Source organism: Panthera leo, chromosome A2 (assembly GCF_018350215.1).
Source record: "Panthera leo isolate Ple1 chromosome A2, P.leo_Ple1_pat1.1, whole genome shotgun sequence".
NCBI classification, from domain to species: Eukaryota; Metazoa; Chordata; class Mammalia; order Carnivora; family Felidae; genus Panthera; species Panthera leo.
The window spans coordinates 1,839,486-1,861,901 of NC_056680.1; the positions used below are offsets into that span (position 1 = coordinate 1,839,486).

General features: G+C 58.6%; 1 protein-coding gene across 2 annotated transcripts; it reads left to right on the forward strand.

Moving 5' to 3' along the window:
* The first annotated feature begins 1,144 nt into the window (after positions 1 to 1,144).
* Positions 1,145 to 22,199, forward strand: THOP1 (thimet oligopeptidase 1). 2 transcript variants are annotated; one of them, XM_042927922.1, is made up of 13 exons: positions 1,145 to 1,301; positions 4,001 to 4,213; positions 6,970 to 7,118; positions 8,419 to 8,526; positions 10,999 to 11,101; positions 13,949 to 14,109; positions 15,588 to 15,723; positions 16,173 to 16,539; positions 16,885 to 17,086; positions 19,622 to 19,808; positions 19,969 to 20,097; positions 21,162 to 21,298; positions 21,738 to 22,199. In XM_042927922.1, exons 1-13 carry the CDS (start codon positions 1,286 to 1,288, stop codon positions 21,894 to 21,896), a joined length of 2,067 nt encoding a protein of 688 aa, XP_042783856.1. In that variant the 5' UTR covers positions 1,145 to 1,285; the 3' UTR covers positions 21,897 to 22,199. The 2 variants fall into 2 exon arrangements, with proteins under 2 accessions (XP_042783856.1, XP_042783857.1); XM_042927923.1 differs by having other exon boundaries at positions 21,741 to 22,199.
* Positions 22,200 to 22,416: the final 217 nt, after the last annotated feature.

The following is a 22,416-nucleotide window of genomic DNA, read 5'->3' on the forward strand; positions in this document are numbered from 1 at the left end:
TTCTTGTAGATGTGGATTTGGAGGATGAGGCAAAAAACTCCAGGTATGGGGTGCCTGGGTGGCTCAGTTGGTTAAGCATCTGACTCTGGGTTTCGGCTCAGGTCTTGATCTCATGGCTCCTGAATTAAAGCCCTAGGCTCTGGGCTGACAGTACGGAGCCTGCCAGGGATTCTCTCTCCCTCTTTCTCTCTTCACCTCCCTCACTTAAGCACTCTCTCTCTAAAAAATAAATAGTAAAATAACCTTTAAAAAAAACCCTCCAGGTATGGAGAACAGTGGAAATGATTATTAAGTAGGATAAAACTTGCTGTGCTTAATAGAGGGTGAGCGATGAGGACGGTCTCTAGGAAGACCCACAACTGACCACCGTTAAAGTTGCGAGAAGGGTTCTCCGAATTCACTTTTATCCTATTTAAAACGCATGCATGTTTAAAGCCCGGGGATTTAATTTCTTTTGCAGAAATAAGGGGAGTGTGTTTTTTGGCCATTTTAGTTCTGGTATGTTTTTCTTCCTGGGCGCCTTAGATCGAGATTTCGTTTTTCGTTTTAATGGACAATAGTTACAGGTTAGGATACTGCACCGTCTCAAAACACCTGTTGTTTGAACTGGTGGATTCATTTTCTGAAGCTTTCCCGATTTTTTTAAAAAAAGTGTGTTTAATTGATTCACCGGATTCTGCTGGTACTCGTGGAGCGCCTCATCTTCGTTAGGTGCAGGAAGCTGGGCAGGATGCTGGTTGGGATAATCTACAAAAAGAGCCTGAGAAGAGTATGGTAAGGGATCACTAACGTGATCCTTAGGTGAAGGGAAAACCTGCAAAAGTAGCCAAATACACAACTGTAAGATAGAAAGGTGACAAGCACGGATTAACACTGAGGCTGGAAGCCCAGACAGAGAACTACCGGCAGAAAGAACCGCATGCACACAGATTTTGAAGCAACCTCTGTGTGTGGTTTCCATGGAAACGTCCCTCCTGGGCCTCCCCGGAGGTTCCGCCCTCTCGCCGCGAGAGCCAATGATGAGCAGGGAGGGCTCCAGCGCGTGCGCAGAGTGAGATAGCGTGCCAAAGCCCCGCCACGGGTGTGTGGGCGGTGCTGGGGGCGCGCGTGCGCTCTGTTCTTCGGCGCACGCGCGCTCCCAGCATTCAGCGGGCGCGCGGGCGGCGGGCACCTCAGTCCCGGCTGCTGCGGCCCCTGAGCGGACCGAAGCGGCAGGTCGCCGCGGCTGAGGCGGACCGAGGCGGACCAGGTGGAGGAAGGGATCGCCGGTGCACACCCGCCCGCCATGAAGCCCCCCGCAGGTACTGGCTGGCGCGAGGCGGGGCCCCGCTGCCCGGACCCCGGCATCCCCTCCAGCTTCTCGCCTCCCGGGGTCGCGACTTGGGCCTAGGACCCGAGCCCAGTGACCCCCGAGTGACTGGAGCCTGGCGGGGATGGGTCGGTGAGCCGGAGATCCCGTTCCCTCGGCGGCCGAATGAATGGACCAGCTTTCCCAGCGCTTCACTCATTCAACAAACTCCAGGTCGCGGCCGCTAAGGGCGGGTCGGGCCCAGGGGGTGCCGACTCCAGGGGAGACCCTGAGTTCTAGGCGGAGTTCCAGAGTCGGAGACAGGCGTTCAACCAGCAGGAAAGCAAGCGAGCGCCTTAGAGAGTGGTCAGTGGTGGGGCTGAGGGCGGTCCTGAAGGGCTTCTCGGAGGAGGCGGCGTATCAGCCAGGACCCAAAGTGGAGAAGCGGCGGTGCCGCCAAGACCTGCGTGAGGCCTGTCCCAGGTGGCCGGAGCTGCGAGGGTAGACGCGTTTGCGTAGCAACAAGTCATTCTGGCTGGAGCACAGCCCTGGAAGGGCAAAGGGCGTCGTGAAAGGGTTTTCGTTTTGGGAGGGATAGGATGTGCGTGTCGGATTATAGAAAATTCCCCGGGGGTCGTATGATGCCTCCTGGCATTTTCTCTTGCCGGTTTGTCTTCCCCCAGTTCTTTCTCCCAGCTGGCTGCGACGATAATTGCATTTAATGGTAAATCACAACTAGGGTTATTCGGGGAGTGTTGTCTGCCTTGTGTGCTGCAGGGTTGTTAGCTTGGAGACCCAGCTCGGGGGTGGGGATCTGTAGATGCTGCAGAACGGGAGCGTCTGCTCCAGCGTTTCCAATCCTAGCTCCCTCCGGGAAGTTTGGCTGACAGTTCTGGCTTCCACGGGTCTCCCACCTTTCCTGAGCGTCTGGAGCCCTCGGCTACCAGTTAACCCAGACCCACAGCTTCTCTCTGCGGTTCTGAAGTCCAAAATGCTCTGCAGGCACAAAGATTTTCCGGAAGCTCGAAGCAGTCCCGTGGCCAGAATACCTGGCCTGTCTTGGCCTAAGAGACTTTTTTTTTTTTTTTTTTGCTCCCACGTAGCAGATGTCAGTGGTCCTCAGCTGGGGAGATCGTGCCTCCCCAGCGGACACTGGGGCAATGTCTGGGGACATCTGTGGTTGTCATGACTCGGGGTGCTCCTGGCATCGAGTGGATGGGCACCAGGGGTGCTGTTCATAACCGTACAGTGCCCAGGGTGGCCTCCACCCCAGAGCGTGACCCAGACACAGGTGTTGATAATAGTGTTAAAAGCCCCGTCCTAGGGATGCCAAACACAGCACCCTGCGAAGATCCGCCCCCCTTTGTCCAGGACCACTGTGGCCCTGCTCCCCTCCCCGCCATGCTGGAAGGGGAAAATGGGGCACAGGTGGGTGTTTCCTGGAACGGCTTCTGCGTATTCTGCTGGGGGCTCACACAGGACAGGCCTCTGTTCGCTAACTCGACAAGTAATTGGGGGAAGGTGTAGCCATCTGAGCCCTACAGGTGCTACAGGGATGCCAGCAGGACATTCAAGAAAGGAAGATTGGCAGGGTCGGGGCTCCGGGCAGAGGGGGCAACCTGTGGGAAGGCCTGGGAGATACCTTGAAGAAAGCCAGTGTGCCTGAGCACAGGGAAGTTGGCAAAACCAACTGGCCAAACCTGCCGTGCAGGACCCAGTGGAGTCGGGATGATCTAGACCAGGGGTCAGCAGACCAGCCTGTAAAGGGCTAATTAGTTCAGTCTTGGCAAGTCACATAGTCTCCTTCTTCGTCACCTTTACCTTATGGGCTGTGCAGAGACAGACTTTGCCAGCCTCTGATATAGACTCCAGTAAAGGTTGGGCTGTAATCCTGAGTGTAGGTGGAGCCCTGGGAAGGGAAAGGGGCAGCCCCACCTGCAAATGAGATATTTAGAAAGGCGGGGTGCACACAGCATACTAGTTCGCAGCGTTGGAGCTGAAGTCCGACTGCACGGGCTTGAGCCCCCGCCTCTGCTGCTTGCTGGTGTGGGATCGTGGCACAAGACTTGCATTCTCCAAATCTCAGGACCCCCGTCTGTAAAATGGGGGCCACATAGGTCCCAGAGTACAGAGCTGTGAATTCAGTGAGGGAACGAAAGCAAAACATCTTTACCCTGAACACCACGTGACAGCAGTTCTAGACCATAATCTCTTATCCAAAAATTCTCGTGGTAGGGATGTTCAGGACTCGGGAATTCCCCTATTTTAGGTAAGTAATATGGTGCGAACGTCACAGTACGACAAGGGACGTCGGAGGTAGCAATCAAACAAATTAACCCCGTGGAGTGCAGATGTATGCCAAGCATCCGCCCCAGCCGGCCGATGTCGGGGCTGGGTCATCATGGGGCATCCTAGGTGCTTGGGGGTGTTGAGCAGCATCCCCAGACCCCGCCGCCCGATGAAGTAGCATCACTCTCCCATCGTGACAAGTGCAAGCATCCCCACAGGTCACCCGGTGTCTCCCGGGTGCAGAATCTTCGTGTGCTTTAGAGGACCCGTCAACCTGTGTACCCCCATAGAGCCCCCGGTCCTTGTCAACCTGCATGGGGAAACGGTGCTCCTGGCCTTGCCCTCCAGCCCCTAGTTACTCTAACCCTAATTCTGCCCTCGAAGCAGACACATTCAGTGTGGGGTTCTGTCTTCTCTGTCTAGCCTGTGCCGGAGATGCCCTGGACACAGCGGCCCCGTGCTCCGAGGTGAACTATCTGCGGTGGGACCTGAGCGCCCAGCAAATAGGGGAGCTCACTGTGGAGCTCATCGAGCAAACCAAGCGTGTGTATGACCAGGTGGGCTCCCAGAAGTTTGAAGACGTGTCCTACGAGAGCACCCTCAAGGCGCTGGCTGACGCGGAGGTGTCCTACACAGGTAAATCCAGGTCAGGACCCAGGCGGGGAGGCGGAAGCGCCCAGCCGCGGGGAGGCGGCCTACTCCCCAGGGGCCGTAAAGGATCCCTCGGCCAGGCCAGGGGCAGCCTGGAGGGCTGGTTCTCCTACACACCCTACTGCACTCGTGGCCTGGCATACTTAGTTCTGGGCTGTGTCATCTGAGGGCCCAGAGCGGGACAGCACGTGTGACCACTCTTCTCTCCAGGAGTCAGCTCGGGTGCCAGCCCCGAAACCAGAGCCCCTTCTTACCCCTTTCGTGTCACAGGAGAGCTTTGTTTTCTCTCTGGGCGACTGAACTTGGACCCCTTTGCCTCTCTTCTCCCCGCTGCCTCCCCCCCTGTGCTTTGGGTAACCTGATGCCGTCAGGTGTCTTCATCACCACCCACCTGGATCCTTGTCTCCCCCTTGGGGTCTGTTTGCTCCCTTTGTGAGGGAAGGATGAGGTGCTCGGTCACATACCTACAGCCCTGCTTCCCAGAGCCCCTGTGTGGAGGTTGATGGCAAGGGGACAGAAGACCAAGCAAGTCTTGCGACGGAGAACTCCGAGCCCCCGGGTCTCTAGCACAAGTCCTTTTCCGGGGGGCCTTTGGGGATCCTGGCAGCGGGGTTCTCCAGGAGCCTCCTGTGCGGGGTGTGCCAGATGGCAGGGGCTGCTCTGCGCCTTCAGGCGGGTGTGCCTCAGGCTCCCCTTCCCATCTCTTTCCAGAGAGGCTCGCGGGCATTGCCTGATGCTAATTCCTGCTTCTTGGGCGTGGCCCTGCCAGACATCATTTAGTCTCTCCCCCACTTCACTCCTGCAGGCTTTTACTTCTGTCTCCTTTCAGTAGCCCACAGAATTTTAGAGGGAACTAAGACTGGATCATGGCCTTCCCCCCAGCCAGCCCCTCTGTCTTTCCACTGCCCTCTGGATGGAGGCCAGGGTCCTTGGTGGTGTTCTGTGTGCTGCACGGTTCCCCCTTTCTGACCCGCCTCTGCACTTTGTGCCTGACCACGTGGCCTCGCAGTTGCTCACGCTGTCCCATCTCGGGGCTTCCCACACCCCCCGCTTTGCAGGATGTTGGGCTTCTCTGTGATCACAGATTAACCCCCCGCAGGAGCCCCTTCCTGCACCCCCTCTGCTCACACAGCTGCCTGCGTTGATCTGACAGCATGCACTGTTTTGTTGTCGTGCTTGGTGCGATCACAGGCGCTTGTGAGCCTGTAAATCCCAGACGGACGGATACTGTTTCTGTCTTTTCACTATCCCCTCTCGGGCAGCCAGCAGTAGGCCTGCCCTGGGGCCCCGAGCGTGACCATGCTGCGATTTGAATGCAGCTCTTTCCCAGAGTATGTGCTTTTTAAAACGTAAATGCTCTGTTGAGATCTGATTTATAGACCACTTGAAGCCTACGTTTCAGTGGTTTTTATAGTCACTTGTCTAAGCATCACCATGTTCTAATTCTAGAACATTCTGCCATCCCAAAGGGAAATCCTGTCCCCATTAGCAGTCACTCCCCATCCCTTCTTCAGCTCTTGGCACCCACCAGCCCCCTTCCCATCTGTGGATGAGCCTGTTCTGGACATCGTACACACCTTGACTCACACACCTCATGTCTGGTTTGCTCTGTGTGTTCAGGGTCCGACCACGGGGCAGCAGGTGTGGGCGCCTCGCTCCTGTTTGCGGCCAAGTGACTTGCTGTGCGTGCCAGACACGTGTGTCTCCGTGCACTTTTGATGGGTGTTTGGGCCATTTCTACTATTTGGTCATTACTGGGCCTGCTGCTGTGCATTTATGTGATTTCTGTGTGATCATGTGTCCTCATTTCACGAGGGTGGGTGCTTGAGAGTGGGGTGCTGGGTCAGGTGATACCTGTTAAAGCTGATGCTCTTATGGGGCGCCAGGTGGCTCTGTTGCTTAAGCATCCGACTCTGGATTTCAGCACAGGTCAAGATCTTGAGGTTGGTGAGGTCAAGCCCCCTGTTGGGCTCTGCACTGAGCACAGCCTGCTTGGGATTCTCTCTCCCTCTCTCTCTGCCCCTCCCCTGCTTACATGCACCCTCTCTTTTTCTCAAAATAAATAAGCTTAAAAACAATTAAGAAAGAAAATTAAAGCTTACGTTGTTATGGCTACTCATGCTTCCTTTATTTATTTACTTATTTACTTAAACGTTTATTTTTGAGAGACAGCGTGAGCCAGTGAGGAGCAGAGAGAGAGACACACACAGAATCTGAAGTAGGCTCCAGGCTCTGAGCTGTCAGCACAGAGCCCAAAGCGAGGCTCAAACTCATGAACCGTGAGATCATGACCTGAGCCAAAGTCGGATGCTTAACTAACTGGGCCCCCCAGGCCCCCCCCCCCCCCCCCCCGCCATGTTCCCTTTATTTAACGAAGTGTTAGCATGCTCTGTAAATTAGAAAATTGTTTATGAACGTAAAGTACTGCTCTCAGCAGCCGTGGCTCTTTCCTGGGCCGGAGCCACTGGAGCCTGTCCCCATCTTGTCAGACTCCTCTGTTGTGGTCCTTCATGGACCTTGGAGTATTGTGAGTTGAGTCTGTTCCCATTGGCCTGTGAGGTCCCCAAGAACATGGGTGACAGTGTTCCTTTCTTCCAGTGCCCACCCCAGGGCCCGGCGTGGAGAGTGTTCACGGAACACGGAGACACGCGGGTGGGCTACGTGCCGGGCCAGGGTGAGGTCGGTACTTGCCAGTTTCTACCCGGGGCCCGTTTCACACCTGTCCTGTTTCCCTGTTTCAGTTCAGAGGAATATCCTTGACTTCCCCCAGCACGTTTCTCCATCCAAGGACATTCGGACGGCCAGCACAGAGGCAGACAAAAAGCTGTCTGAATTTGACGTGGAAATGAGCATGAGGCAGGATGTATACCAGAGGATTGTCTGGCTGCAGGTGAGGGGACAGCGACAAGCCCAGCGTCCGCTCAGCCCCGGGACGCGGCTGATGGGGCACGCACCAGGCCCGCGGGAGGTGGGGGGACAGACCGGTGTCCAGGTGGCACTGGAGGGTCAGAACCTCTCTAGATGTGATCGTTCTGTTCCTCAGACTCTAAAAGGTAGAGAGTGAGGAGCCCTGTGGGTGGCTGGTGGGCATCGCTGCGTGACAGTGTGAGTGCACTTAATGCCGCTGAACCATGCGCCTAACAGTGGCTAAGGTGGTAAGTTTTATGTTGTATTTTACCACAATAAAAAACATGGAAAAAATGGCAGAAGTGGGGAGGAATGCAAAAATAAAATACAAGATGCCGAAAAAAACTTTTTTTTTTTAACGTTTATTTATTTTGAGAGACCAAGGGTGTGCTCACGAGTTGGGGAGGGGCAGAAAGAGACAGAGAGAGACAGAGAATTCCAAGCAGGCTCCTTGTGGTCAGCACAGAGCCCAACGTGGGGCTCAAACTCATGAGCCGTGAGATCATAAGCTGAGCCGAAACCAAGAGTCAGACGCCTAACTGACCGCACTCACGTGCCCTGTGCCTAGGACTTTCTCAGCCTTCCCTCCGTCCAGCACATCTTTTTACTTTCCTGACCTTGTTGGGTGCCCTGTAGGGCTATTGTCCTGCCTCCTCGGCCACGGCTGCTGATGTCGGAAGTGGACCGAGATGATTCTCTGCTCGTTGTCTTAGCACCTGCTGCCGTGTCCCCTCGATGGCAGGAAGGCACACGAGTGTGCTTTGGTGCACGGACAGGCGGGTGGCCTGGGGAAGCACAAGCGGTGTCTTATATTCAATTCTCGTTTGAAGATCTTTGCGGGTCAGCGTGCAGTGGGAAGAAATAGCTCAGAGAGCGCCTGTCTGTACTTTGCCCGGTTTCCCCCACGTAACGTGTTGCAGAACCGGTCAGTGTCACCACCGGGTTAAAGACCTTGATGCAGCCCCCCAGACTCATTCCCATGTAACTGTTCACCAGGGGAAGACCCTCTGGGCTGCTCTTCGTTTGGGCTGTTCCCCGCAGGCGTTTGTGAACAGGTGTCGTGTGACCCCAGTCTTCATTCTCTGGGATAAACGCCCAGAGTGCAACTGCGGAGTCGGGTGGTAGTCGCACGTCTTGTGCCAAACTGCTCTCCTGGGCGGCTGCCCCATTTCATGCTCCCTCCGGTGACGTTGGAGTGAGTGACCCAGTTTCCCTGCTGCCTCGCCAACATCCAGCAGCATCACGGCTTTTCGTTATAAACAGCTTTGATTTTCTTACTCCAGGAAAAAATCCAGAAGGACTCGTTGAGGCCAGAGGCAGTGCGGTACCTGGAGCGACTGATCAAGCTGGGCAGACGGAATGGGCTCCACCTGCCCAAAGACACTCAGGAGGTGAGTGCCAGCTGGGGGGGGGGGGGGGGGGGCTGCGATCGCGGGCACCGCCTGAGTCCTGGTGCGCGCTCTGTTGCCTCGGTTCCGGGCAGGGCGGTCTACGTGGAGCAGCTCTCTCTTTGCGCCCGTTCTGCCTCGGATCCTCCAGGGTCCTGGTGAGGCTCTCCTGAGAGCGTGGCGCTGCCTCGGCCGCGGGGAGAGCGCATGGGGCAGGTGGCAGGGCTCAGGGGGTCCTCTCCGTGACTTGGGTGCAATGGCAGTAAGGAGAAGCTCGCTCTGGCTGTGGGTCTCCTGTTCTCGGGACTCTGCGGCGACGGCATGGCTTCCTTCTGACCCCACACGGGGGGGTGGCGGGGGGTGCCCGCACCATGCAGTCCTCCGTGACGCCAGCACTCAGTTCTGACCCGTGTACACGGAGGTAGTGTCAGAAGCCACAGCATCAGGGCTCGGCCCCTCCACGCCGCCCCGACCTGAGGCACCGGCCACAAGTCCAGGGTGTCCCTTGGTTCTGACCGACCGGCACTCCTCCCTCGGGTTTAATTCATTCGACAGAGTGGCTCAGAGAACTCGGGAAAAGCTTACTTGCCCTTACTGATCTATCGTGAAGGGTACCACCTAGAACCGCCAGCTGGGAGAGAAGCACAGGGCCAGGTCGGGCGGGGGAGGCACGGAGCTTCAGTACCCTGCGTGCTTCGCCCTCACGGGCACCTCCACTGTTCGCCAACTGGAAACTCCCTTAACCCTGTGCCTTAGGGCTTCTGTGGCCGCCACATCACTTCAGCCCGACTAGTCACTCCATCCGTGACTGACTCCCTAAGTAGGCAGGAGGGACTTCCTTGGCCACCCGCCCCTATCCTAGGGCCTTGCCAAAGGCATCTCATTAGGTTGCACTCAAGTGTGGTGGAAAGGGCTGGTAAGAGATAGCACAGTGTTCCCCACACCTCATCTCTTGAGCTATTTCAGTGTCGTGTTGTCACTGATTCCAAGGGTTTAGGAGCCGTGTGCCAGGAATGGGAACGAAGACTGCATATACGAGTTGCTCATCAAAAGCCCCAGTCGTGGATGGCATCGCCTGCATTCCCTTCTGGGGCAGAGGGTGAGCAGGGCTGCACTTGCCCCCGTCCTGGGTTAATCGCTGGGGGTCTCTGTCCGCTCCACTCCCTTCCCATTTTCTCTGAAGGCCCCGCAGCCACACAGAGGGGATGGCCGGGGCGTGGGCTGTGGACTGGCTGGTTTGCACATGAGGCACACATATGGGTGAGCTGGGTACCATCCCCTGGAACTGGCCACCCTTAGGAGAAGCCCTCCCTTCGGGGTCAGCAAGGCCCCCGATAGGAAAGCACCAGGGCACAGGAGATAAAAGACACAGTTAAAGCAGACACCAGACCCACACCCAGAGCTCAGTGACCGTCTCTCTCTTGTCACTTAGAACTGATTCTACCTTCCGGTTGGAGAATCAGGGAAATGAGGCGTACTTGTGGTTAAAACCAATGCTGGTAAGACTTGAGTCGAATTCCATCTTGGAACTGGAATCCAGTGTGGCGTCTCAGCTTCTGTGGGCGCAGGTGATAAACTCAGCCAGAGCAACGGAAGCACAGTTGTACTTTTTTTTTTTTCCCTTAAGTAAACTTCATGCCCAACATAGGGCTTGAACCCGTGACCCCGAGATCAAGACTCTCATGCTCCTCCGACTGAGCCACCCACGAGCTTGCAGGGCTGTGCTTAAACTTTGTCGTCACGTTGTTGAAAGTCCTGACTGTGACTTGAGAGCCGCTGCACTGGGAGGGACACGGGGGGCTCCGTGTGGAGGAAGGACGCTGGCCGTGGGCTGGATAGGGACCCTGAAGCCGAAGCCGTGCCTTGTTTCCTGGGGCACGAGCTGTTTTCATGCCTTAGAACCTTGATTGGCATGGCCGCGTTTGGTTTTGTGAGGCTTCAGCGAGATCAGGAAATAAGTGGAAGCACCCAGCGCAGGGTCATGGCCAACGGAGGCTCAGTGCACCCACGCGGGCTGGTTCTGAGCCCAGGTCTCACCCGAGGAGCCCCCAGTTCACTGCGCAGCTGTCAGCCACACTTGCCCGACACAGAGCAGCTGTTATGCCCGAGGCCTGGGCTGGGCTCCAGGGCCCCCCCTGAGGCAGTGGTGGGCAGATGTTGTGGCCCCAGGGCACCCCCCCCCCTTCAGAAGTTTCCTCCCTGAGGCTTAGCCCCGCTCCTCTGTCAAAATATCCAAATACCTAAGCTGCAGACTCTGAAGGGAATAGGGTCCAGAAGGCTCTTGGCTGGGGACGTACAACAGTAGGGGACGCAAGCCCGAGGTCCCCGGGGTCACCGAGGCCGCTCGGCATGGCCGGTGGGTATCTGCGTGCAGACGGCTCTGCCTGCTTTTCCCGCTTCTCCCACTTCTCCTTGCGGGGGGGGAGCCCCCAGTCCCGGAGGCTGTGCTCCTCACGGCTGTGCTCCTCCCTCCAGAAAATCAAGAGCATCAAGAAGAAGCTGAGTCTTCTGTGCATCGACTTCAACAAGAACCTGAACGAGGACACGACCTTCCTGCCACTCACTCGAGAGGAGCTGGGTACTGGCCCAGGGCCCGGGGGGCGGGGGCGGTGCTGACCTCCCACAGGCTGCCCAAGTCGGGGGGGGGGGGGGCGGGGGGGGGCGGATTTGCGTCTCATCGCCCTGGGGAGGCGGTTTCTTCACTTGGAGCGCTCAGCACTTTGGAATCAACGTTTCCAGATCCTTCCTCGGGCAGTGGCAGGAGCGCTGAGTTAGGCTGAGGAGGTCTCAGCCGCAAGGCCCCTACCTGCTGCTCTTCTCGCTGTGACCTTCCGAGAGGGGCTGGGCTGAGTCCTGGCTGATTGCTGCTCCCAAATCGGGCCGGACGTGGGCATTTTGAAGGGAAAGTTCAGTGTTTACTTTTTTCCCCCCTTTCCCCAAATGTCTAGTTTTGAAAAATTTCACAGCTGGAGGAAAGTTGCAGGAACAGCACAGTGGGAAGCCCTGTGTACTCAGCCCGTGCCGGCCCCCAGCTGACGTCGCACGTTCTGTCCGTTTACGTGGACAGTGCTGCACGCATCCTTTTCGCTGTCAGACCCCTGTCCGCAGCCTCGTGAGCCTTCCCCAGGACTGAGGCCATCCTTGGCCCCTCCGTGTACATCTTGCACTTGGGAGGTGGAGCCCTGAACAGCAGACCTCCTAGGAGACCCGTCTGGGCTTCCTTACTCTGCTGTCCCAAGGACGTGCCCTTTTTTTTTTTTTTAATGTTTATTTTTTATTTATTTATTTATTTATTTATTTATTTATTTATTTATTTTAACATTTATTTATTTTTGAGACAGAGAGAGACAGAGCATGAACAGGGGAGGGGCAGAGAGAGAGGGAGACACAGAATCTGAAATGGCTCCAGGCTCTGAGCTGTCAGCACAGAGCCCCACGCGGGGCTCAAACTCACAGACCGCGAGATCATGACCTGAGCCAAAGTCGGACGCTTAACCGACTGAGCCCCCCAGGCGCCCCTTTAATGTTTATTTTTGAAAGAGCCTGTGTGGTGGGGGGGGGGGGGGGGGAGGGGCAGAGAGAGAGGGAGACACAGAATCCCAAGCAGGCTCCAGGCTGTGAGCTGTCAGCACAGAGCCTGATGCGGGGCTTAAACTCATGAACAGTGAGATCGCGCCTGAAGCCAAAGTCAGATGCTTAACGTATGGAGCCCCCAGGTGCCCCCGAGGACACTCTTTGTATTTGCTTCCCAGTCAGAGTCATGTCAGGGAGCATCCTGTCTTTACAGGCTCCTTTCTTGTTGAACCACTCCTCAGCTGTTCACGAAAGTGTTTTCGTCCCACCTTTCCTGCCGTGGACACTTCTGAAGAGCCCAGGTGGGCGGGTTTGCTGCCACCTGGGAGAGCCCTGCCAGGGGCTCGGGGACCGGGTTTCCGACCCGTCCCCTGTGAGGTGGTGAAGTGGTGTGGCAGTGGTCCTGTAGCGGCCGTCTCGGGGATGGGGGGCCAGGGCCTCGGCCTGGCTGCCAGAGGCCCCCGAGGGCAGCTTTCTCTTAGGGGTGCCACGGACTCGAGTCTCCTGAACAGGGGCTGGGAGGTCCCTCGGTGCCGTCTTCTGTCGCCCTTCGTTCTGGTTCAGTCCTTCCTGGGGCCTCGGGCGGCAGGTCCCTCCACGTGGACCCCACGTTTAAGGACAGATGCCCGCCATGTTTCCCGGGCAGGGGAGGGTCCTGGGTCTCTGGAATTGGGCAGACGAATCTGCTCACCCACGCCATCCACTGGGCCGGCCTCCCGTAGGCGGCCGGGGACCCCCGCGGAGCTCTGGCAGCCGTGGGACGGGCGGGGCAGTGACCAAGGCCGGAGTCTGGTGGTGCTTGTTTTCTTCCGGTTGCCAAAGAGGGAGTCGGTGCTCAGTTACAGCAACACCGCCTCTCTCTCTATATCCCCCTCCCCGAGTCCCAGCTGCTCTCCCAGCTCACAGGCCCCCAAGAGGCGCCTTGGGGCTGCTGCTGCTCACGCCGCACCGTGAGGGGAAGCTCCTGTGGACAGGCTTCCGACCCCATCATTCCTTGTGTTTGTCCCTCACAAGTCAGCTTTCCCTCCCCCACTTACTAGATTTATCAGCAGTCGTCAGTGTGGACGGGGCCCGTCATTCAGTGGGTTGGGGTCTGCTGCTGTCTCTATTAACTCGATGCTCAAGATGGTCTCAGTGCAACCGCGAGAGCTCCTCCAGGTGGAGGTGTCCCTGTGTTTTCTTGAGCAGCTTCTTTGGGACTCGTGCCCCAGGCCGTTTTGTCCTTGCCCTGCCTGATGTCTAGAAACAGCTGTGGGTGCCGGTGTGCTCACTGCTCCCAGGCCCTGTGGCAGAGTAGAAATGGGCGTCGGCACGCCTCTGTTTACACGCCGAGCCTGGAAGCTGTGACCTCCCAAGCTGTGCCCTGCCCGGCACCGTCCACCCTGCTCCAGAGCGTCCCTTCCTCACCTGTGAGGTGAGGGCCCTAGCCTGGCCTTCAAGGAGGTGTGGGCAGGTCAGAGCCAGGGGTGTGAGGCCTTGGCCCCTGGAGATGTTCAGTGTGAGCTCCAGGGGTCTGAGGGGTAGGCTGTTGCAGAAGCGCAGCCACCGGGATGGCGAGGGCCGCAGGGGTCATCTGTCCTCCGCAGGTGCTGCTGTCCAGGGAAGGGTGAGGGAAGAGACTGCAGTCCCCAGAAGCCCTCTGTCCAGGGTTGAGCCGAGTGGCGCCGCTCCCCCCTAGGAGCCTGGTGGGAAGGGCCGTAGCACCACATCTTCCAGGAGGGGCTGAGGGTGGGGAGGCCGGGCGTGACCCCTGCAGGGCGTGTCCCCTGCAGGCTCCCGTCCCAGCCTGTCCTGTGGGAGGGAAGCCTGGCAGCTTGTCGGGCCCTCAGCAGCCCTGGTCTTGTTCCTGCAGGAGGGCTCCCGGAGGACTTTTTGAACTCACTGGAAAAGGCTGGGGATGACAAGTTGAAAGTCACCCTCAAGTACCCACATTACTTTCCCCTCCTGAAGAAGTGCCATGTGCCGGAGACCAGAAGGAAGGTGGAGGAGGCCTTCAACTGTCGGTGCAAGCAGGTGCGGGGGCAGCGCCCGGGAGTCGCCAGGCCTGTGCTCTGGGCCAGGCTCGGTGGTTGGCAGGCCGTCCGTGTCCACTGCTCCCAGGCCTTACGTTTGCTTGTCCCTGTGTCTGGTGGTGCTCCCCGGGCTCGAGCTCCCTTGTTCTGTTTTGTGTGGTGGCCTGGGCCCTCGAGCTGCAGCCCTGGGCGTCTTCACCGCTCGGACACCTGTTCCCACATGGACACTTGTGTTTGTTGTCCCCGCCCCAGCGTGGCCTCGGCCTCATTCCTCCTGCTCAGTGTCTGCAGCAGGTGATGGAGGGGCCCTTCGGCCTCCTTGGGGACACCACGGTGCTTGCGTGGCTGGGGGACGGGAGCCGCCGGCTGGAGGCTGAGCCCCTTACAGGGTGACAGGGAAGCGTGTGCTCAGGTCCCGTGTTTCCCGCTTCCCGGACTGAAGACCGACCACGCTGGCCTTAAGGAAACGATGTTTTCAGGTCGCCTCCCTCAGATCGAGATGTGGCCCTAGAGAAGCCCGCTCACACGGGCGGGGCTGCAGGAACGGGGGTGGTGGCTCGTGGAGGAGCCAGGAATTCCGGTTCTGGTGGGGATGTGCCACTTCTGGGGTGTCAGCAGCAACTTTATACTGTTGAGGGCAGAGCCCGCAGGTCTGTGATCAGGACTGGTGGGGTCGACATCGCCTCGTCCTCGTGGCCCGTCCCGCCCCCAGCCTCGACCCCAGAGCTCCGGGGGAGCTGGCGTGTTGTCTGGTGCCGTGGCCCTGAGCCCCCTTGTCAGGAAGGTTTCCACTCACTTCCTGCTTGTGGACCTGATTGGTGGGAGCATTCTGATTTTTGTTTTTGTTTTTTTTTAATATTTGGCGGAGGGGCAGAGAGAGGGAGGCAGAGAATCCCAAGCAGCCTCCGCGCCATCAGCGCAGAGCCCAGCGTGAGGCTTGAACTCATGAACTGTGAGATCATGACCTGAGCCCAAGTCCTGGGTCGGACGCTCACCCAGCAGCCACCAGGCACCCCGTGGGCGCTGCGTTCTGCACAACCCTCTCTTTCGCTTGGAAACGAGTCCCATGCGTTTCATTTTGTGTTGGTCCCGTGAGTTTGGTTGGCTGGGTCAGCCCCTCGGAGGTGCCTGGGGACAAGGGAGGGCCCTTGAGCCTGGGGCCAGGCCTGGACCGGTGGGGAGCTCCCCGTGCACACCCCCCGAGGCTCTCCTGCAGTCCCGGCCCCATGTTGCTCTCCGCTCACGGCCTCAGAACCCCTCACAGTTTACGCTCCTCCTGGGTCCAGATGAGACTCGAGGGTTCATAGAGATTCAGGTGTTATGGCAGGGTCACGTGGCGGGCACCGAAATCTAGGCCAGGGAAAGGAGGGAGGGAAACGAGCCAGCTGGGTCCTGGCGGTCCAGAACTGTGCTGGCCACGGGGCCCAAGTCGGAGTGGTGGGCCCGGCGCCCACAGAGCTGGTTGCTGGTCGGTTCTAGGAGAACTGTGCGATCCTCAGAGAGCTGGTGACCCTGCGGGCCCAGAAGTCCAGTCTGCTGGGGTTCAGCACACACGCCGACTACGTCCTGGAGATGAACATGGCTAAGAGTAGCCAGGTGGTGGCCACGTTCCTAGGTAAGCCTCGCCTCCCCTCAGCCTCCTGCCATGGGTTCCAGGAGCGGGGTTTAGGTGGTTCTTGACTGCGACGTGCAAACGCCTCGGAGAGCCGTGTCCTGTCCACCCCAGAGGGAATCCCAACACCTCCCTAGCCCTGTTCAGCCTCGAGGGGCCCCAGCCCAGCAGCCAAGCATGGGGCTCTGGGGTGAGGCTGAGTCCGCCTGGCCCTGTGGCTTCCTGGCATGAGCTCTGGGCCAGCGTCCCCACTGTGGCCATCCTTTCCCGCCCGTGGACGGGGCAGAGCCCCCCTGGCTGCTGAGGGCGATGTATCACCCGTGTTTGAGTCGTGCTGGCGGCCCGGGCCTTCCTCCCGGGTGGGGCGCCGGGGCCATCGTGCCGCGGCCTGGGGCCTGTGGGGGCGGCCGCCGCAGGAGGTATAGCCTTGCCTTCCCCTCTGTCCTCCCCAGACGAGTTGGCCCAGAAGCTGAAGCCCCTCGGGGAGCAGGAGCGGGCCGTGATCCTGGAGCTGAAGAAGGCCGAGTGCGAGAAGCGGGGCCTGGACTTCGACGGGCGCATCAACGCCTGGGACATGCGCTACTACATGAACCAGGTGGAGGAGACCCGCTACAGCGTGGACCAGAACCTGCTCAAGGAGTACTTCCCCATGCAGGTGGTCACCAAGGGACTGCTCAGCATCTACCAGGAGCTGCTAGGGCTGACCTTCAACCTGGAGGAGAACGCCACCGTGTGGCACGAAGACGTGAAGCTGTACTGCGTGAGGGACTCGGCCTCCGGGAAGGTCATCGGGAAGTTCTACCTGGACCTTTACCCGAGGTGCGTGTGAGCTGGGCGACCCTTCTCTGAGCCTCAGCGTTTCCATCTGTGAAATAGGTTGTGTCCGCCACAGCGCGGGGCCAGGTGAGGGGCCGGGAACGTTCACCGTCCAGGGAGGCGGGTGGGTGCCCGGGAGGTTCTGCCCGAGTGGGGGGGACGGGTGGTGGGGCAGGACCCCCGCTCCTGAGAAGGAAGCTTGAGCCTCTCAATCTGTCCAGTCGTCCGGGTTGATTAGGGGCTGCAGAGTCAGAGAGTGGCGGAATCGGGGACCCTTATGGGCCTCTCTGGGCCAGCTGGGGGATGGAGTAGATCCCTGGCTGGGCCTGACACTGCCTCCTTCCCCAGGGAAGGGAAGTACGGGCACGCGGCCTGCTTTGGCTTGCAGCCAGGCTGCCTGCGGCAGGACGGGAGCCGCCAGATCGCCATCGCGGCCATGGTGGCCAACTTCACCAAGCCCACCCCGGATGCCCCCTCCCTGCTGCAGCACGACGAGGTGGAGACCTACTTCCATGAGTTTGGGCACGTGATGCACCAGCTCTGCTCTCAGGTGGGTGCAGGGGGCGCGGGGGCGGGCGGTGCTGCTGGTTAGCGGGTCCGGAGGCAGCCTCCTCCCTGGTGGAGTCTTCCTCTGATGTCCCCATGGCCACAGTAATGCCCTGTTGTGCCACTCTCCGGCATGGAGCCCTACAGACGGCCGGCTTCATGGGTAGTATGTGCTCCCCCAGCAGCAGGGGCTGGGGGTCTGACATCAGCTGTCCAAGGGCCGGTTCCTCGTGAGGCCGCTCTCCTTGGGGTGCAGACGGCTGTGTTCTCCCCCTGTCTTCATAGGGTCGTTTCTCTGTGCATGTCTGCGTCCTCATCTATTTCTCTTTTTTAAATATTTATTCACGTTGAAAGTTTGCATGCGTGTGCACAAGCAGGGGTGGGGCAGAGAGAGAGAGAATCCCAAGCAGACTCCATGCTGTCAGTGCAGAGCCCGGCGTGGGGCTCAGTCTTACAACCATGAGGTCATGACCTCAGCCGAAATCAAGAGTTGGACGCTCAACTGATTGATTGAACCACCCAGGTGCCTCCCTCATGTCTTATAAGAACAGCGGTCGTTGGATTAGGACCACCCCAGTGATGTCATTTTAAGTTGAATACCTCGGTGATTGTTCACCAAGGTGTGTAGCTGCCAACCAGATGTTTTGGAACATTTCCGTCGTCCAGAAAGAGTCTTCACGTCCCTTAGTTGTCCCCACTCCTCCCCCGGCCCCCATGAGCCCCCTTCCCGTCCATGGAAGAGCCTGTTCTGGACGTTTCACAAATGTGGACTCACAGCCCGTGTGGCCTCTCGTGTCCGGTTCCCTCCCTGAGCGTCATGTGTTCAGAGATCCTTACGCCGGGCAGCGGGTGTGGGCGCCTCACTCCTCGTGGCCGAGGGACATGTGTGTGCGTGGGTAGAGCGCTGAGAAGTATCTTTTGAGCAGATGTTGACTGTCGTGTTTTTCTCTTTCACATTTTGCATCTTTGTGTCTTGTTGAAGAAATCATTTTGTAACCCAAGACACTAAGTTTTTCTAATTTTCTAGAAGTTTCAGTTTCAGCTCTTTGTGTTGGTCTGCCGTCCACTGAGTTAAGTGTTGTATGTGGTGTGAGGTTGGGGGTTGGCCCTCACCTACAAGCAGCCACGCAGGGCACAGCCAGTGTCTACACAGCACTAGCCCCGTGCATCCTGGTCTCCTTGTCAGCCCTGCTCACGTGCCCTCTTCCTGCCTCCGCGCCGTGCTCTTACTGGTCATTTCCCAAAACTAGAACTCTCGTGGCTCCCTCATTTCCTTCAGGCCTTTTCGGACACACGTTACCACCATTCAGAGTTGTGTAAAGTTGCCGCCCACACGGAGTTCGCGGATACTGAGGCACCGCCCCTGGGGGAACACACAGGTCCCTGCGAGCCTCTGGTCACGACCCACCGATATGTAACCTCGCGCCACGTGTTTCTGTTGAAAGACCCCTTTCCTGCGTCGTGGCCGTAACGCTGAACTCACGGCCGATGGTGCTATAGCTCGTGCCTGAAGGAAGGGCCTCTGCCCCGTGTGCTCTCTCGGCACATCACAGCCTTCTTGTGCTCAGGAACACCAGACAGTGCTTCAGCGTGACGATTGGGATCCGTTTCAGGCAGAAACCTACAAAACCACCTACAAAAACAAAAATGCAAATGAAAAGGTGGGGGGGCTCTTGGTAGTTGATGAAAAGGACACTGGTTTACAGTCAGAGCTGAAACCCAAAGGCAGAGCATCAAAGGGTCACAGGGTGCCGCAGGTGTTGGTTTTTTTGGGTTGAAAAGTTTAGCAAGTAGGGGTGCCTGGGTGGCTCGGTTTAGCATCCGACTTCAACTCAGGTCATGATCTTACAGTTCATGAGTTCAAGCCCTGTGTCGGGCGCTGGGCTGACAGCTCAGATCCTGGAGCCTCCTTTGGATTCTGTGTGTTCCTCTCTCTCTGCCCTCCCCCCACTCACATATGGTCTCTTCTCTCTCTCAAAAACAAATATTAAAAAAAAAAGTCTAGCAAGTAGGTGAGGTCACAGAGGTTGTCAGTAACAAGGGCAGCGTGTGCCTCCCCCAGCCCCCCACCGTTGCCCCGCTTCACTCTGGGCCGGGCAAGGACTCGCCCAAGGTCGTGTGGCTCATTTGGCTGCCAGAGCCAGGTTCTAGCACTACTTGACCAGGCGCCGTGTTTTTCAGGAAAATTTCAGACCAAAGTGGAGACAACACCGGGTGCCTTCCCATGCTGCCTTCCAGATCCCTTCGTTTCCGGGCCAATGCCTTTTGGAGTGCAGGGCTTTTTGAGAGCAGTGGCTTTATAGGTGGAAGAAGGGAGCATCGGTGGCCTTCAAGGGTGGGCATGCTCCCCGCCTCCTCATGTACTGGGCTGACAGCCCCCCAGGAGCCTCAGGTTTTGGGGCCTCGCGCGGCTGTTGTCTGCTCGCCCTGGTGTGCTTGTTGGGGGGGCACTGCATGCCCGTGTGCCCAGGCAAGGCCAGTGGGCAGGAGCGGATCGGGCAGGGTCCAGACCTTCCTGCGGCTCTGTCCGCCCACGCAGGCGGAGTTCGCCATGTTCAGCGGGACGCACGTGGAGCGGGACTTCGTGGAGGCACCTTCACAGATGCTGGAGAACTGGGTGTGGGAGAAGGAGCCGCTGCTCAGGATGTCCCAGCACTACAGGACGGGCGACACCATCCCCCAGGAGCTGCTCGACAAGCTCATCAAGTCTCGGCAGGCCAACACAGGTGCCCGCGGGGGGGGGGCCGCTCTCCTGCCCAGGCCTCTGGGAGGGGAGGGAGTGCTTCACGCCTCGCCCATTGAGGGCAGGCGTGTGCCCTCATGGGTCTTCTCCACCGCCTGGTCAGGAGCACAGAGCCAGCCTCCCCATCTCCTTCCGCCCCCCAGGTCTCTTCAACTTGCGCCAGATCGTCCTGGCTAAGGTGGACCAGGCCCTGCACACCCAGACGTCTGCAGACCCAGCTGAGGAATATGCCCGCCTCTGCCAGGAGATCCTTGGGGTCCCAGCCACACCAGGTAGCCACTCGCGAGCTGGGCCCACCTTGGGGGTTGGGGCTCAGCCATTCCCCGAGTTGGAAGGATCTAGTGATTTTTTTTTTTTTTTAAATGTTTTTATTCCTTTTTGAGAGAGACAGTGTAAGCGGGGGAGGGCCAGAGAGAGAGGGAGACACAGAATCCAAAGCAGTCTCCGGGCTCTGAGCTGTCAGCACAGAGCCCGAAGCGGGGCTTGAACTCACAGACTGTGAGATCATGACCTGAGCTGAAGTCAGACGCTTAACCGACTGAGCCACCCAGGCGCCCCGGAAGGTTCTAGTGATGTTTGAAGGGAGTCAGGCCAATTTACAGGTTGCAGCTGAGGCCCAGGAGGAAGCACACGGCTTCAGGCCGGCCGCGGGTGCATGTGGGCAGCTCTGCCCTTTCTTGCTGTGCCTCCTACTGCTCAGGCTGCGTGCTGCTCCATCACCCCTGGCACCTGTGCCCTCCGACATGCTGCTTTGGAACAAGCCCGGAAAGGTGCAGGAAGGACCAGGGATTTCACACCCTGGAGATAGTAGATAAAGTATTAACGCGTATGCTCGTCCGTCAGTAGCACAAATGCTCGGATTAACATGATTGAAGATAATCGGCATTTTGGTGTAGGGCGTGTGGCGTTGGTTTATTCCATAGCGTGTAGAAAGTTCCTTCAAAAAGCTGTTTTATTTTTATTTTAGAGAGAGGGGAACAGAACGCATGTGCGCAGGGGAGGTGCAGAAAGAGAGAGAAAGCGAATCCTGAGCAGGCTGCATGCTCAGCACGGAGCCCAACGTAGGGCTCGATCCCATGACCCTGGGATCGTGACTTGAGCCAAAATCAAGAGTCAGACGCTCATCCGACTGAGCCACCCGGCGTCCCTCCTTTTGCATAAACTGTTGAGCGTCAGCAGATAGTGGGCAAAGATGTATTTCCCCGGGCCAAGTTGTCCAGCTCCTGCTTTCTAGAAGTGTCGGGCCAGTTCTCCTTCCGGGTGTGTGGGGGCCGTCTCTCGTGGGGCCCGGGGGATGCCCGGGGCCGCAGTGAAAGCCGCACCGCATCTGTCCCAGGGACCAACATGCCTGCGACCTTCGGCCACCTGGCGGGTGGCTATGACGCCCAGTACTACGGCTACCTGTGGAGCGAGGTGTACTCCATGGACATGTTCCACACGCGCTTCAAGCAGGAGGGCGTCCTCAACGGCAAGGTGGGGGAAGGCCGGCCGCTCACTGGGGCGGGGGGCGGGGGCACACCTGCCTGTGGAGGGAGCAGGTGACCTTTCAGCTCTGCTCCCCGCTGCCCAGGACCAGGCGGGGAGAGCCGAGGCGCCTGCTGGTCTTTGCCGGGTGCTCAGCCGGCTTTCCAGACCTGTGTTCAGCCACCATGGGGGCTTGACCACCGTGTTGTGGGGCTTGGCCTGGGCCTCGCTCCCTGTGCAGACGAAGGGCCCCGAGGAGTTTCTGAGGACGGGCTTCCTGCACACGTGTGCTCGTGCACAGTCACTCACACGTGCTCACGAATGCACGTGCGCTCGTGCCCACGCGTTCTCTCTGGTGCTGATTCAGGCGCCCGCGAGCCCGCTTGTGGCTGGGAGAGGGGAGGGGAGGGGAGGGGATGTGCGAGGGCTGATCTGGGTCTACCCCCAGCAGGTCGGCATGGACTACAGGAGCTGCATCCTGAGACCTGGCGGCTCCCAGGACGCCAGCGTCATGCTGAAGCTCTTCCTGGGCCGAGACCCCAAGCAGGACGCCTTCCTCCTGAGCAAAGGGCTGCAGGTGGACAGCAGCGAGCCGCCGGCCTGCTGACACGCCAGGGCTCCGAGGGCCCCATGACGCGGGCTCAGCCCCGCCCCGGCTCCCGCCGCCCGGGAAACGGGGTGCTTGCTGCTCAGGGTGGGGGCGGGGGTGGGGCGAGGGGAGGGGCTCTTCGCCCTCCCTGTTCGTTCCCCGCGTCCGGTCTCCACAGGCCGCCCTCGGTGGCCGGCCCGGGCTGGCGAGGTCTTCTCAACGTGCCTGGAGAACTCTGAGCAGTCGAGCCCGCCACTTTGTTGCACTAACCCGTCCCTTCCCGGGAAGTTTTCTGAGTGAAAAATGGTTCTTTGAAATGCAGCCATTAAAAAGAAAAAAAAAAAAAAAGAAAAGAAAAGAGCGAGACTGTCGGCCCGGTCCCTGACTCTGTCCCTCCTGCCACAGAAGAGCGGGCTGTCACAGGTGGATGGAGCGTTTACTGTGCTCAGTAAGCCCTAGACGTGGTTGTGATCAGCCCCCGGGCCAGGGACAGCTGCTCTGCGTGAAGTGTTCTGGATGGTGATGGGTGTGGGTCTCT